The 15,309-nt window shown below is 38.2% G+C and overlaps 1 protein-coding gene across 5 annotated transcripts in view; it reads left to right on the top strand.

Annotated features, from left to right (window-relative positions):
• The window catches only part of CCDC149 (coiled-coil domain containing 149), a 50,853-nt gene that overhangs the window by 12,913 nt on the left and 22,631 nt on the right, over positions 1-15,309 (top strand). For all 5 annotated transcript variants that reach the window (XM_050338137.1, XM_050338136.1, XM_050338135.1 and 2 more), the window contains exons 4-7: positions 6,278-6,385; positions 11,868-11,984; positions 13,453-13,625; positions 15,087-15,159. In XM_050338137.1, the coding sequence (XP_050194094.1) occupies positions 6,278-6,385; positions 11,868-11,984; positions 13,453-13,625; positions 15,087-15,159 (471 nt within the window). The remainder of the gene's footprint in view (positions 1-6,277; positions 6,386-11,867; positions 11,985-13,452; positions 13,626-15,086; positions 15,160-15,309) is intronic.

Raw genomic sequence — 15,309 nt, 5'->3', positions numbered from 1 at the left:
GCTTTACTCTGGTTTGTAGGTGCAAGTGTTTGACTCCCATAGTGAGCAGTTGGAAAACAGGCATCTTGTTTGCCCTTGCAACACATAGAGCAATATTCGCATGGATCTCAAAATGTGCCTGCTCCAAAAGCATAGCCCGTAGTGAGAGTTTGTTTTCTGGGCACTGAAATTTTCTGTTCCATTGATCAGAGCATGTGGCAGTATGCAAAACCTAGAACTTGTTAGGAGCCGGGCTTTGTGAAGTGACACTGTTGTTTCTTCAGCAGATAGGTTTTACAGTAAACAGAGAATCGTAGAATCATTTAGATTGCAAAAGATCTCTTAAGACCATTGAGTCCAACCATTAACCTAACACTGCCAAGTCCATCAATGAAATCCAGGAGAGAAGGTTAGGAGAGAAGAAGTGCTCATTCTAATAGATGTGAATAGTCCTTTGTCAGAATTTGGAGTGCTGTTCAGACCTGATGTGTACAACAACCTCTCCTCTGGTTGCTGGGTCTTACCTGAATGGACTAGAGAGACACTTGTTCACACCCCTGTGCCTGAGTACTCTTGATAAGTATCCTGTTAATTAATCACTCAGAATGTTTAAGGAATTTTGATTCTTACTGTGCATTATCTCAAAGTTTGAGATGCCCTGAGGATCTCAAAGCAGCTAAAATATCTGATAAAACAAGCCAATGAAGCAGTCTTTTCTTCTATCCTACTGTAGTAGTCTTTTTGTAAGCACAAATGAATAATTTCTCTTTGCTCATGTTAGCCTGCCATCAACAAAAACTTGATGACTGTACAAAGTATGAGGGGACAGAAGTACCTTTTTGAACCTTTACAATGAAGGAGCTTCTGCCAGTGTCTCATGACACTGGTGTTTCATACTGACAGCCTGGGTTGCCACTTATGTGTGTTAACAAGCTGTTTTGCAAAAACTGGCCTCATAAACAAGTGTGTGTTGATGTTATCTTGATTAAGTTTGTCAGGCTCCAGCAAATCCTCTAGGTCTGTTTGGCAGCGTTTGGCCCTGTAGAGCACCATCCTAGTCTAACACAGTGAAGATGGGTTGAAAAGGAGGGGAGAAGTATTTATTTTATGTGCACTCCTAAAATGGTTTCTTGGTTCTATTAATTGTCTCTACAAAAATTCCAGTTGCTGAGTTTCTTGAATATATGTGAGTGTGAGGAAGTTCTTGTTTTGCAGAGCCTTACCAAGTTTTGTCTGGTGTATTTCTATGATGGGATTCCTGCCTGGTTCTCAGAGCAGCAGATACTCAGAGGAGAAGAGGATTTTCTTCTCTCTTGTCAAGTGACTTCTTGGCAAGGCTTTGATTTTTTGCTGTTGTCTTTTTGGTGGCAAAATATGACCCATATCAAGTGTATTTTGTTCTGTATGCCTAGGACCTGTAATTCTAAAAGTCTTCTTTATGTAGTTTTTCAACTTAAAGAGAAAAATACAAAAATTTTGGGATTTTTTTGCAGGGAAGCCAGTGCTAGGGCATGTCATCAGTTCCTGTGTCTTGGAGTGAACAGTAGTAGTTGATAAGCAAAGCAGGCTTTTCTGTATTAATTCAGCCACTGCAATCATATGAATGCATTGGAGGAGAAACTGCACTTAAATTTGTGGTCAGTCACACCCATCAAGTGTGCTTAATGTTTCATCAAACCTTTTTTCTGTCAGCCCTATAATTCACTCTTCTTCTTTGTTTGGAGGTGTGCCTGAAAGAGAGAAGACTGTAAACTGCAGTATAGTAGGAATGCTTGTCTGTATTTAAAAATACTTTTAAACTCTAAAGGAATGTTGGAAGTTTCCCTCTCTTCTTTCCTTCCTTCCCCTTGCAAAATTACTTTTTCAGGCTGTACCCTAAAGGCAAAAAGTCCTTTTTTTTTATTTTATTTAAGTGTCGGATAAGATTTATGTGCAAGAGAATTGAGAGCTATATTAAAGACTGTTACTATCCATCATTCTTAAAGTGGTGTGAAGAAAAATAACAGTGTGTATGTATAGCTAGATTTGCATAGATTTGCTAGGTTTTTTTTTTTTGTGTGTCTCCTTCTTCTTGGGTTGTTGGTCAGTAGTGAGCAAAGATCTGTTGCTGCCTGACAGGTATTCACTGATGTATGGTAATAAATATTTATTTATTTGTTTTTGTCAGTAGTTTCAAATGCTCATCTGTAACAAAATGTAAGGTTTTCTTCTGCCTTCTATCCCCAAAAATGTTCTTGGAAATTTTAATAAAGTCTGAGTGGAAAAGGATGAGGTCCCATCTCACTAAATCTTTCACCCTGTGGTCTGTTCTGATCTGTGGTGCTTTTTTCCCTGTGTAATAAAGGTAGGCACTTCCCACTCAGCACTCTCACATCAATCTTTTTCTCCTTTTTTCCTAACTTCTGGTGGTATTGTTGGCTGTGGTTGCACTTGCTTTTGGTCAGAAGAGAAAGGAGTATGGGAACAGTTTCCTATGTCTAGCACTGCAGTGGGGATTTGGACTGTGCTCAAATCATGGTTCACTGGGAGGGTGGTCATGCACTTGAAGAGGCTCCCCAGGCAAGTGACCACAGCACCCAGCCTGGAAGAGCATCTGGACAACGCCCTTTGTCATAGGGCTTAGTTTTAGGTAGTCTTGTGAGGTGGAGAGAGTTGGAGTTGATGACCCTTACGGGTCCTTTCCAACTGTTCTATGAGCCTATGATACATAGAACCTTCCCATGGTGGATGTAAAGCAAGTATCTCCTCGTGCTGCAGAGGCTCCAGAGTACCTGCCAGAAACTGAATGTGGATAGAGCTCTGGAAGATCGTCCAATACAGGGTAGTTGATCAGAGACAGGAAGGAAGCAATGTGTTATTTAGTGTTTGAAACTGTTGCATTGATAGGGGGTAGGAGAAACAGGTTCCACTGCTGCAGATTGTTGCAGAGGGAAGACAAGATGAGCTAGCAGAAAGGTGTTCACATCTGGGTCTTTCCCTGTTTTTACCCAGGTCTCAGAAACCTCTCTTCATCACTGCTTTAGAGTTAGTTTTGCATAGTGTGAGTGAAAGAAGTAAAGTCTTTGACAGTTTCAGGAATTTTTTTTAAGGCTTCACCGAAAATCAAAATAAACTGTTGAGGAAATTGAGTCTAGAGAAGCTGAATTTGGCTAATTTTCAGGGAGTTGTTCTCTGTTGCACAGGTAAGTGATATGAGCTTTATTGTCTGCTGAAGTAACTTGTCTTGAATTTCTAAGTGAATTTTGTGTTTGTTCTATGAATGTTGAAAAGAAGTTGCCAAGTGGAAAAATGAATTGCCTTTGTCCTTGCATAGATTTCTCCCCTTTCCTCAAAAAATAAATGCTTGCAGGTTCACGAAGCCGGTCCTCCATTGTTAGTTTTATCATCTTTCAACCATATGGTATGTTTTCTTATATATGCCAAAGAAATGGTACCAAGTCCAGGTGTTGTTCAACATATCCTCTTGGCTGGCTCTCTTTAAGCCCAGTAGAGCACTTCTGAAAATCAAATATTTCTCCTTCTATCCACGTCTCACCGAGAGCTTTAATGAGGTCTTGCCAAAACCTTTAAAACTCGGAACAGTCTAAATTATACATTGTATGGAACCTCTAAGCCAGAGAAATGAGTAATTGCTGGAGACTACTTCTGTGACATAGCTTAGTTGTTTTAGTTTAACAGAAGTATAATACCAGCCTTGCAGTAAGGAGCCAGTCTATACTTAGCTCATTGTAATGCTCTTGGCATACTTAAACAAGGCTGGTTTATTTTGGTGTCTAAAATTCTTCATTTTAAGTTTCTTCCAAAATCTCTGTCTCAAATATAAAGGTTTTTGTCATGTTAAGTCATTTATTTGACTGACAAATAAAACTCAGCATAGAATTGCATTCCCAGAGAAATGATTTTAAAGGAAATAAATCAGAGCAGGAAGATTTAGTATAGGCATGGTAATGCCTTTCCGGCAGTTACTGGGAGCCAGGTTTTGACTACAGATGCTAAAATCCTGGTGTTGTGGTTGTAAACACTGATTAGTGAGATTGAGTTCTTTCCAGGTGTTGAAATTACATGTGCTATTGCAGTGTTAGGAGTTGTTCCAATTCATCATAAAAAGGGATTTTATAAATAGAAGTGTTTCAGAGAAGTTTGTGCAAATCATGGTCCTTTTAACTAACTCAGGCTTAATTGAAAGTCAGCTTCCTTAAAAAAAAAGCTAAAAAATTGCATCTAAGCAGTAGCCATAGATACTTCAGTTTAAATACAATTTCCTGCAAACATGGGTCCTTTGTCTTCTTTCTTTTAAAGAGCCTATAAGAAGTACCTTTTTAAAGTACCATTGATTGAATATGTTCTGAAGGTTCTTTATTCATTCATTGTGTAAATGACTATTACACATTTGTTTAACATGTGGGAAAAAAATCATTCCACCAAAACATACTTGAGAAACCTTTTGCATTGCTTGAATGGTTGTTGTCTTGAAAATAAAATTAGAGGAAGCTTAGTTTTGGCCCTGTAGTTGACTATTTATGGGGGAGCAGCGTTGCTGTTACACTCTTTTCCCAAATTATTTATTTGCAGCCTTCAGGTTTGTCATTAGTTTAAAAAATGCTTTAAACTGTGGGAAATTTACCTTGCTTTCTTCTGAACTTTTCATCTCAAAGCATTGGAAGTACAGAAGTGACTTAGGCTTGTTGTTCATCAAATTGGATGTGTCAGTTTCTCAAGTTATTTTTCCTGTTTAAAGGTTTGAAGCTCTTGCTGATTTAGACCAACAGGAATTTGGAGTTGGCTTCTTCATATAGTAGTGTACAGAAATTGCTGTTGATTATAGTTTAATAGTCTAATCCTGCAAATGGTGAGATGCATGCACAGCTATGTTCATGTCAACATCCACGATAATAGATTCATCTTAATATTTGTCTGAAATACAAAGCAGGACATGTGGAAGTAACAGTTGTTAGCAGACAAGGGGCAAGATTGCAGTAATGGTTATTAGATATCTTGTTGGTTTGATAGTGTATAAGTTGTAAAGATAAAGCTCACAAAAACATCCTATGAGGCTGTCAAGTGGTAGTGAGAATGACTGGGTAAAAGAGCAAGACTGAAAAAGAAAGAGTTATCAGAATAGAGAAATGGGGGAGTTGAAAGAGAAGCACAGCAAGTGGGGAGTAGGGAATCTAAAACTGAATCTAAAATAGCACAAAATAACTAGGAACGGCCAGCTGATGCATTGGCCTCAATCCAGGGAGTACATGGAAGGGTAGCTCAGACATACTGACTCATGAGGCTTTACCAGTCATACTTAGAAGATCTAAAAATTCTTTTTTTTTAATTTCTTTTTATGCTCTTGAGATTTATGGCAATGAATGATGCACAGAGCAGTCCATAGGCAATGTCTCGAAAGGCTGCACCTTAGCCACTATGATTATAACTCCTAGAAGACACGTAATCAGTAGGCTATTCCTGTGCTGAGTCAATGGTTGTGTATTTGTGAGACATTGTTAGGATAAAAATACAATAAATTTATCTGTAGTATTTGCTCATTTTCAGGCATCATGAATAGGAAAGGAAGAGATTGCATTTATTTTTTGGTAGCGATCGAGCTGATGGAATTTAATTGTTAAATTATAGACCAGACTGCTCACCCTGCTAACTTAGTAGGTTAATGTGAATGATAACTTTTGACCTGATTATTTGGGGGATGATGGTGGTGGTGTTTGTTTTGAAGTTCTAGCTTTCACTTCTATTTTTCAAGTGTCTGTTCTAGCTAACAACACAAATCAGGTCACGTTTGAAGTTTTGTGCTTCTACAGATCCATGGTTCAGGGGCAGGGACTTTGGTTGACATCCTCTTTACTGGCTAGGAATCTACTCTGTACACTTAAGGAATTTAATTGTATCATAGTTATTTCTCAGCTGTGCCTTTTGTCTAATTATATGCAAGTTAAAACTATTATTTTGGCAACTTTGTATAAATATTGTCTAAGTGACTCTGCATTCTGTTCTTCCCACCAGCCAAGATACTGGAACTAGCATAGACATTATCACTTTGTCTTGTTTGGGGTTTGTGTGCTGTTCTGGGAGTCTGTATCCCCACATACTGTTTGTATTTTCTATGAAAGATAAAGGAACGCAGGTGACTTTTATTGTTATCTCTCTCATGAAGCATGAAGTCTGGGTACCAACAACAATAAAAGTAAAGATTGTTGGCAGTTAAGAAGTAATTCTAGGGTTTCTTCTCAATCACCACTTGCATTTCTCTCCATAGGCACTGACTTATGACTGATATTTACTCCTTTTCTAGGCAAATCTTGCTCAACTACTGAGTGAGGCTCAAGATCGAAATAAACACCTCGGAGAAGAGATTAGAGAGCTTCAGCAGAGACTGGGAGAAGTACAAGGGGACAATAAGGTATTACAAACTTTTTTTACCATTAAATGGCACGGAATGTGTAAACTGGGCTGGAATTTTGCATTTACTTCTTAGGAAAACAAATAAAAACAATGGGATACAGAACTTCTGTATCTGAATATTTTGGAATACTTTAATTACAATAAATGCTTAGAACAGTAGAACAAGAGAAGCTTGTACAGGATACCAGTAAGTGCAGCTTATTACATGTTTTTGTATGTTGCTTTTGCTCTGTCCTTAGCTATGTATTTTGTACCTTGCCTTCCTTTAATGTTCTCAGACTTTCTTTTTCCTTTTTTTTTTTCTAAATATATTTTATTAGTGATATTTCCTCTTACAGATAAGTACAGATAAGCATGTCTTCATCATGTGATAATTTTTAATTTTTTGCACTGAAAATGCAAAATTTTAGTAGATGATAAAACCAGAGCAGCCATAACTTTTCCCTTAAAAAATATGGAGCAGTTGATCACAAACATATATGGTGAGCTTTGTATTAAGCCCTCATCCCATTATCCTTACATAACCAATTTATTTCATTGCTAAATTTAGCAAGTTATATGGAACATTGCTCAAAATCTGCCATTTGGTATTAATCAAACTCCTGTTGTCTCCATTAATTGAAATATTTAAACTCGAGCCAAATGTGTGTAACATTCACAGCTGGAGCTTAATGCAAAAGTACATTCAGAGATCAAACTAGTGAGAGGTTGAATTGGAGAGTCGAGGTGGTTAACAAAGTAAAAAATTGAAACAAATAATGAATTATAACTTCCCTCCCTCAACTACAGTTTTAAAATCATGGGATTTTAAAACGCAAATAAAAATGATGTGACTTTTAATCAGTCAGATGGGGGGTTTTCTTTCCATTTAAGTTTATTTATTTTCTTTTAAACATAAGTGTATTATGATTATGCAGCTTTATTAATTGTTTTTCACAAAGAACTCCCCTGAAGGCGTTCAGGGAGCTGGGAAAGGGTCAAGTGAGACCTGAATTTGTAGTGTGCATAGCATTCAGTGTAACTTGCTCAAGTCTTCAAAGACCAGTTTTTATGTCTTGTGGTATCAGGTTTCCCAGTCTTTAATTTCATTTGCATGTTACTGTTTGAACTGTATTACAGTGTAGAAGTCAGTGCTGTGCAATTCCACAGTACCAAAGGTATGCGTTATAGCCTTTCCCAAGCCAGTCCTGAATAGATGGCAAGGGTTTGTAGGTACAAACAGATCACAAAGGCAGTAAAACTACAATATATTTAAATATCAAGGTTATGCACCTATTCTAATTCATTATGAGACAGTATGATCTTGGTAGCACAAAGCCTACTTCTTTGTTTCTGTTCACCTTTGTGGGTTAACTTGCTATTAGCTGGTCATCTGTATTTTCAGCGTGAATTTAAATTCATGATCCTCAAAACAAATGGAAAAGTACAAAAAGAGTTATTCTGCCCATCTCTGAAAGGTGCAAAATAGTGCATCACTAAATAAAGAGTCAGAGGAAAGAGCTGCATCAGACACGGATTAATTTAGACTAGGATTTTCATTTTTGGAACACATTATTCACTTTCCTAGTAAATGAGAAATAGAGCTTATTTTAGAGTCAGGTTGCTGTTTTTCAAAGTGCCTAAAAAAGCATTGCCATCTCTCTGAGGGATTTAACACTCTCCTCCTGTGTCAGATTTCTCTCCCTACAAGCTTCAGTGATAAAATTCTAGGCTTGTTCCTGAAGCCATTCTGTTCTGCTCATCAGTTCTCCTGTACTGGCAGCTGGGCTACTTCAGGCACTGGAGTCCAGATAATGTATGGTATATACAAAAACAAAGACCTATCATAATTTGCTTGTTCTTACATTTTTCCCCTGCATCCTTCTCACTGCTTTTTCCAAAGTGAGGGAGGGCATCCTGCCCAGCTGGTCTACGTCAGCCTTACTTCTGGCAAGAGATGAACAAACAGCTGCTTTTGCAGCAAGTGAAGCTGCTTATGGATGAACAATTCTGCCTGTGTCTGAGCAGGGGTGACTCATGCAGGCTTTGTCACTGAGTGGCAAGAGCTTTGCAGGACTAAAAAAGAAAAAAAAACCCTCTTTAAATATCACACATTAGCTCTATTGATAAGGAAATGTTTTCATGGCTTGACTTGTTTTTCACCGCTTTAATGTTTGCTACAAGTAGGGTGCAGTCACTTGGATTAGCAAGGAGACCTTAAACCAGAGACATTTTACTTGTTGAAATCATGTTAAGTAAGTCATCAGTTAGGCAAGAACAAATTGCTTGCATTTGGTTTAACTGGACTAATTTTTTCCTCTAATTTAACTAGAATTTTGTTGGCACAAATAATAGAACTTCTTCAGACAGTCTCTGGAAGGATTTGTTGCTGCAGTTTGAAAAATACAGCCATAGTTAGACTGCAGTGCTCCAGCAACAGATATCTAAGACTATTTATTTTTATGATTGATTGCAATCTCACAAGCTCTGACACATGAAAACTCTTCTATGTTTATGATAGTTATTTGTAAATCTTTTTCCTTCCTAATGTTTTGGCAGCAATGCTTGAAAACAATTACTAAAACATTAGAAGGAGATAGTTAGGAAATCTAGTTCTCTCTTGTAAAAGGATAAAAATGGAAAGCTCAGGAGAAACTGGAGACTTCTGCGAGACTAGATGACTCAGTTGCCTTCCTTGAATTCCTACCTACGCAAAGAATGGCTTTTGTAAGCTGCTGAGAGCGGTGCTGAGCAAGAGGAAGGTGCACAGGAAACAATGGCTGCGGTGTTACTGCCAGTTCTTTATTGCCAGGCAGACAATCATTCATGCAGCAACAGTGGGAAATGTTAAATGTGGCCTGTGTGTTTTGGCAGAACTGGGACTTAAGGTAGCACATTTGCATAGTTTTGGTCCGCTTTTTAAGTTTTGGTAGTCAGTGTGGTGAAGATGATTGCTGTCAGTGACTGTGGCTAAACATGATGGTTTCTGCCTTCCACAAAGAATTTAGTGGTTGTTCTTGTTTCCCTTTTCCTTCTGCATGTTTTATTGATGATCAGGAGTGTCCATCTTCAGTGCAGGCGTTGTCTGTGGACTCCTGGGCTGCACAGCAGCTATCCCAGTGAAGCTTGTTTAGCTGAAAATTATTAAGAAAAGGCTGCGATACTAAAATAAAAAGACTAGTGGCTTGCAGCACTGGATTGTTTTGGTTAACAATCTATGGCTTCTTGACAAACAGGAGCTCTCTCTGGTAAGGTGCCATTAATTTAAATCCACTCAGCTGTAAATGCTGTTCACAGAATCCTGAGGGGCAGTGTTCACCTATTCTCCAGCTGCAAAACGAAGTTGAGCGTTCCTTTCCTCAGTGATTTCTGAATTACAGAAATAAAAATACAGCAGCCAGGGGCAAGTGTATAAAGTTTATAACAGAGCACTAATATGAAATAAACCCTTAAACCTCTGGCATAACAGTGTATCTTTGGGTCACAGCATTTTCAGGGAAAAATTTTATAGCAGGTGGTGCTGCCTCATGAGACATTCGCAATGCAGAATTAAATGACTTGGCCTGTTCTGCCCTGTCAACTCTCTGATTGGCCAACTGTCTGGAAGAAGCACTCTGTTTTTTCATGGTTTGGTATTTTACTTTATTTTATGTATGTTAATAATGTGGCTTTTACTGGCTGAATTTAGAAAGCATTCTTTTCATAAGACTTCATGCTTTTCTTCTTTCTTTTTTTTTTTTCCCCCCTCAAAATTAGTAGTAAATTAAGAGTTCTCCTTTTATTGGCAGACTGTTTGACCTTGCAAGTTATAATTGCTTGCAGTTATAATTGCATCTCATGCCTCACCCTCTCCTGGGCTGGAGAAGAGTTAGGCATAGTGCACGAGTGACAGCTCTGGTCCAGTTCCCAGCCTGGTGTTGGGTGTTACGCAGAAGTTTTGTTCTGCTGCAGGCATTGGAGCCATTAGTAAAGTGTTATTCCCCTTCCTATTTCCAGCTTTTCTGGACAAGATTGAGACATCAAAATGGTATTACATTTTTTTTCTTGTGGCCTTTCTCACTCGTGAGAGGTTCTAGAAATTAAATTATTCTACCTGAATTAAATCATGTTACCACACCTTTTCTTCATTAGCCTTTTAGCATTAAAAAACCCCAATCCAGGGTTTTGGAAGCCATTTTATGAAGCCATTCCAGGATTTACTGGTTGCCTTTTTGACTTATTTGTTTTGATAGAGAAATTATTAGGAGTTATATCTCCTAGGATCCATTCAGCCTTACTAACTGCGCAGTGGTTTGGTTTGTATTTTCCCTGTGGGGATAGGGAAATGCAGTTTGCCAAAACAAGTTACTTTTGCGGCCACAGCTTCCCGTGAACAAGTGAACTGCTTATCAGAACACATTGTACTGGCTTCAGTGGCTTGCACTGAACTGGAGCTGAAATAAGCGAGGAGGATGATTTTGGTAGTCTGTCTTGCATCAGCGGGATTTTAATTGGCACATTGCAGCTATGGTGACTGGCATCCCATAAATACCAAAGACAGATTTTAATCTACAATCTTCTACTTCAGAAGATTGATTTTTTTTTTCCTATCTCTGCAATATAATGATGTACATTAATTCCTTGGTGCAGTCAAAGATACAGGGAAAGTCAGGCTGGTTACTGTGGTGGGTTTCTCTAGTCTCTGTGGAACTCCTACAAGTGAGGCCATGGGGAGGAAACACTTTTGCCTAGTTGTACTCAGTATAAACAACTGTAAATGCTGAATGCCTTATAGATTGGTATTTAATACTTCATGGTTTTTGAAAGGTCATTACTTTTTGCTTTGGGTATTGAACATAAATGTGTATTAATGCAAATTAGACTGTTTTCAGCAGTCACAAAGCTCATGAGTTCATTAGCTGTTTGAGCATTTTGGCTGAGACTTTTTGTTGTTGGCCCATTTTTTTGTTTTTGACATGAATTAACTTTTGTGAGTAGATTAAAAACCTAATGCGTAAGCAAACGTCTTAGCAGCTGTTAATACAAATTTTGCATGTAGTATAGAGGGGTTTTTAAGTAAAATGAAGCTGGGCAAGCCACTTCATGCTCTTTTATTAACTAGGAAGAATTCTCTGTTGCAGACAATTTTAATATTTACATATGAAAAGGGCTTTCTGGTAATTCGCTAGTTTTAGTCTGACTGGAATTAGTTCCTGTCACTCCTAAAAAACATTGACCTTGTGTGTGTGTTTACTTGGTCTCTCATCATTTGTATACTCTAGTGACTGTTGTTGCAAGGTCTGATTCAATTCCTGTTGATGCTTTGACCGTTCAACTGGAATTTTTCACTGAGAACAGGATTGAGCCCTCAGCTCAGAAGATTCCATCTGGTTTAAATAATATCAACTCTTTGGCCTGGAAGAGCTGAAATCTGGGACACCTTTACTCTTTCTAATACAGATGTACTCTGCTGCTGCAGCCTGTGTTCTCTTGCTTACCAGATTCTGGTTTTGTCATGGCAGCTCCTTCGAATGACTATAGCAAAGCAAAGACTTGGAGATGATGAAGTTGGGGCTCGTCACTTCGCAGCACATGAACGGGAAGACCTTGTTCAACAGTTGGAGAAGGCTCGAGAACAGGTAATAATTAAATGGACATACAGCGTCATGTTTTCCAGAGCTAGTGCAGTAGCAAGTAAATGGCTTCCGTAGTGTTTGAAGGGCTGGTAGCTGATTAACCTTGCAAATAGTGGGGAAGGTGTTGGGATTTTTACTTAAATAGTCCTCAAAGGTTATACCCTTATTGAGCACTAATTTAAACATGCATACGAGTACCTAGTCTCAGAAATGCCTTCTCTAGATTATTGATTCTCCTTTTTTTTAATAACGTCCAGCAACAACTTGTGGCAATTGAATATTGTCTATGATGTAAGTGAAAGGGACCCTTTAGTGAAAGCTGTTACAAGTATTCAACACACTGTGCAGCAGCTGACGTATCTCCTAAAGATAGTCCCTGAATCAAATTTTCTGTAGAAGTGTTGTTGGTCTCCTGCCTCTGAGCTATTTCTTCCTCTCTGTTGAAAAATTCTCACATCAGGCCTCTTTTCCCCACCTCAAGTCTGTGTTAATACACTGTACCATGCAGCATCCTATTCACCAGACTCTTTCCTAATATGGATACATCAGTTTCTGGGCAGTTTGAGGGGGTTGTGTTCTCTGTTGTTCCCACTCATTCCTACCAATATCAGTTCCACCTTGAGAAAGCCTTTCTGTGGGCCAGGAAAGGTGCATATTTCTGATTTTTCAGTCTTCACTCAAGTGCAGCACCATTTTGCCTTACTGGAAAGGCTGTTGGTCTTCTTCCAGTGTGATCCTCTCTGCTAACTCTGTTCCCAAGCTCATTCTCTTTCTGTTCATCACCTGGCCTGTTTTCAGGTCTATGATGGTCTATTGTCCTTCCTGGCTTATCTATGTTTTCTGAGGTGTGGATGGAGACTTCTGAATTCATTGCAGACTTTTCTCACGCCCACAGTTTCATCTCCATGGAAGTTTGAAGCTCTTTGTCCTTGAATGTCTTTCATACTGGACTTCTTCACCCTTCTGTTTGATAGCAAAGCTCACCCTGTTGCCTTCACGGTGGCTTATTTTGTACTTTCTCTGTTCTTCTTCCTGGTCTGTGGAACTTCATTGCTCAAGTTCTGTAATTAGTATAAATTCCCACTTACAGACCTTTTTTTCATTTTCCAGATTTGACAGGTTCTTATTCAGTTGATTTAATTCCTGGAGTCCTAGAAATTATATGCTAAGATGAGCTTACTCTGTTTGTGGCAGAATTATAGTAGGGACTGATGTTTCTTTTGCTGTTAAATTTTAAATGTTTTCTAGAAATTTTGTAAAATATATCTTAACTGGTAAAGTCACTTAACTTCAAATAAATGAAATATTACCAAAATAGAGTGAAAGTACCTGGGGTTATGAGCTTTGAAAAGACTTCTCACTGTCCCAAATCAATCCTGTTCAAACGTGCTCATTGCTGTTTTCAGGCTGGGTGCTAGGTAATCTTTTGTTTAAATTTTAAAACAGTGATGCAGCTCTCCTTTCTTCTCAGATTGAGACTCTCAGATATGATCTTCAGGCTGCACTGGATGAGTTACATGATGTGAAAGAGGAACGTTCTTTTTACCAAGATAAATCTGACAGACTAAACCAGGAGCTGAATCATGTCTTAGGAGGGCATGAAAACCGTATCATCGATGTAGATGCTTTATGTATGGAGAACAGGTTAGTATATTGCAAACCTTACCATTTCCCTAGAAAAAACAGTGTGTTGCTATAATAGGAGCATCAGGAAGTCAGTCACAACAAAATTTTAAAGAAAATATATGCAAGAATACAAGTTAAGAGATTGTGGTAGTTTGTTTGTACTGTAACCAAGCAGCAAATATTGAGAAAGTTAGGCTGCAGAAACTTACCAGTGTTGTATTTGGCTACAGAGATGTCAGTGACGTTCCCAAATAGAGCTAAACGTGGAAATGGAAGAGAAGTTCAGACTTTTTTATTCCCGTCACTGTATGGCACCAAAAGCAAGAATATTAAAAATTTGTGTCTTGAGAAACTCCTAGTGAGCTGTAATGGGCTAATCTCGGATTGAAAACAGGGACTTTGCGTACTCTGAGTTAATACTTTCAGACATAATTTTCGCCACAGGGAGAGGTGGTCAGTATGGAGTGATTTGCCAACAGAAGTTGCTGGTGAAATCACCCACATATTTTTGCCATTTTCTTGGGAAAAGGATAAGTTTTATGGTCTCCACTAAGAATGACAGAGAGGAGTCACTGACAGAGCCATAGCAGGTACCTCCCTTAATGTCAACAATTACCTTAAAGTGAAATAGAACTTGTAAGACACTTTTCATTTACAAAGACTTATGCTTCAGGTAAGAAAGTCTAATACAAAAGGCATTACTTCTCCCAGTGGCTTCAGGGTTTTTTTTCAGTTTTGTGTGGCCTACAGAGTTCTATATTAATTTAAGCCCCCTGCTCTCCTGAAAGTGGTGTGAATTTTTTTCTCTAAAATAATTAAATTGTCACAAACTCTAACACAACTGCAATTGCACTACATGAAAGAGGATATTTTATAAACCCTTTATACATAAAAAAGATATTTTCCTATGTGGAAATAACTGTCTAATCCAAGTGCATAAACTGTATTACGAAGAACTGTACTGTTTCATTTAACTGTGTATCATTTTTCAACTATACTGTTAAATTTTCTACTTTGTGATTGCCAGTGAGAAGTGCCAAGTAAGTGATGGATATTGCAGTGCAAAAGTTCTGCATAGCTGAGTCTTTTGTTGACATATATACAAATCTTCATGTGTCCATCTCACAGGCCTTCAAGTACAGAGGACACACATAAATGCTTCCTGACTATTTCCTCTAGACATAAATATATTCTTTTAGCTTTCCTCCCCAGAAACCTGAGGACCAATATAAAATAGTTGTGCAGCATGCTTGACAAATCTAACAGGAGGGCAGCCTCCTGTTCTGATGCAATTTGTTTCCCTACTTTAAGTTTTATGGGGTCAAGAGCAGTAAGATTTTGTTATTATATCCCTCACAGAACTGCAGAGGGAAAAGAACTCTCAGTAGTTCAAAGAGAGGACATGCCAAGTAGTAAAGAAGACTGCTTGAGGCAGTACTTGAAGGTAACATGAAGTAAAGGATTACATTTCTTTTTCAGGTATCTTCAAGAGAGATTAAAACAACTTCAAGAGGAAGTCAACCTTCTTAAGTCTAGTATTACTAAATATAAGGTAAGATTCTCTCAGTGTATCATCTAAACGGTGCTTCATTGTTCATGGAAATTATTGTTCATTTTCATGTTATATGTATTTAAAGAACAAATTAGTGTCTTGCAAGAAAAATCCACCATTGACATTTTGACAGTATTATTATGTGTAGGT

This window comes from Myiozetetes cayanensis, unplaced genomic scaffold (assembly GCF_022539395.1).
Source record: "Myiozetetes cayanensis isolate MyiCay16 unplaced genomic scaffold, myiCay2020 scf7, whole genome shotgun sequence".
NCBI classification, from domain to species: domain Eukaryota; kingdom Metazoa; phylum Chordata; class Aves; order Passeriformes; family Tyrannidae; genus Myiozetetes; species Myiozetetes cayanensis.
The sequence above is the reverse complement of the archived record's forward strand: the minus strand, read 5'-3'. Positions and strand labels throughout refer to the sequence as shown.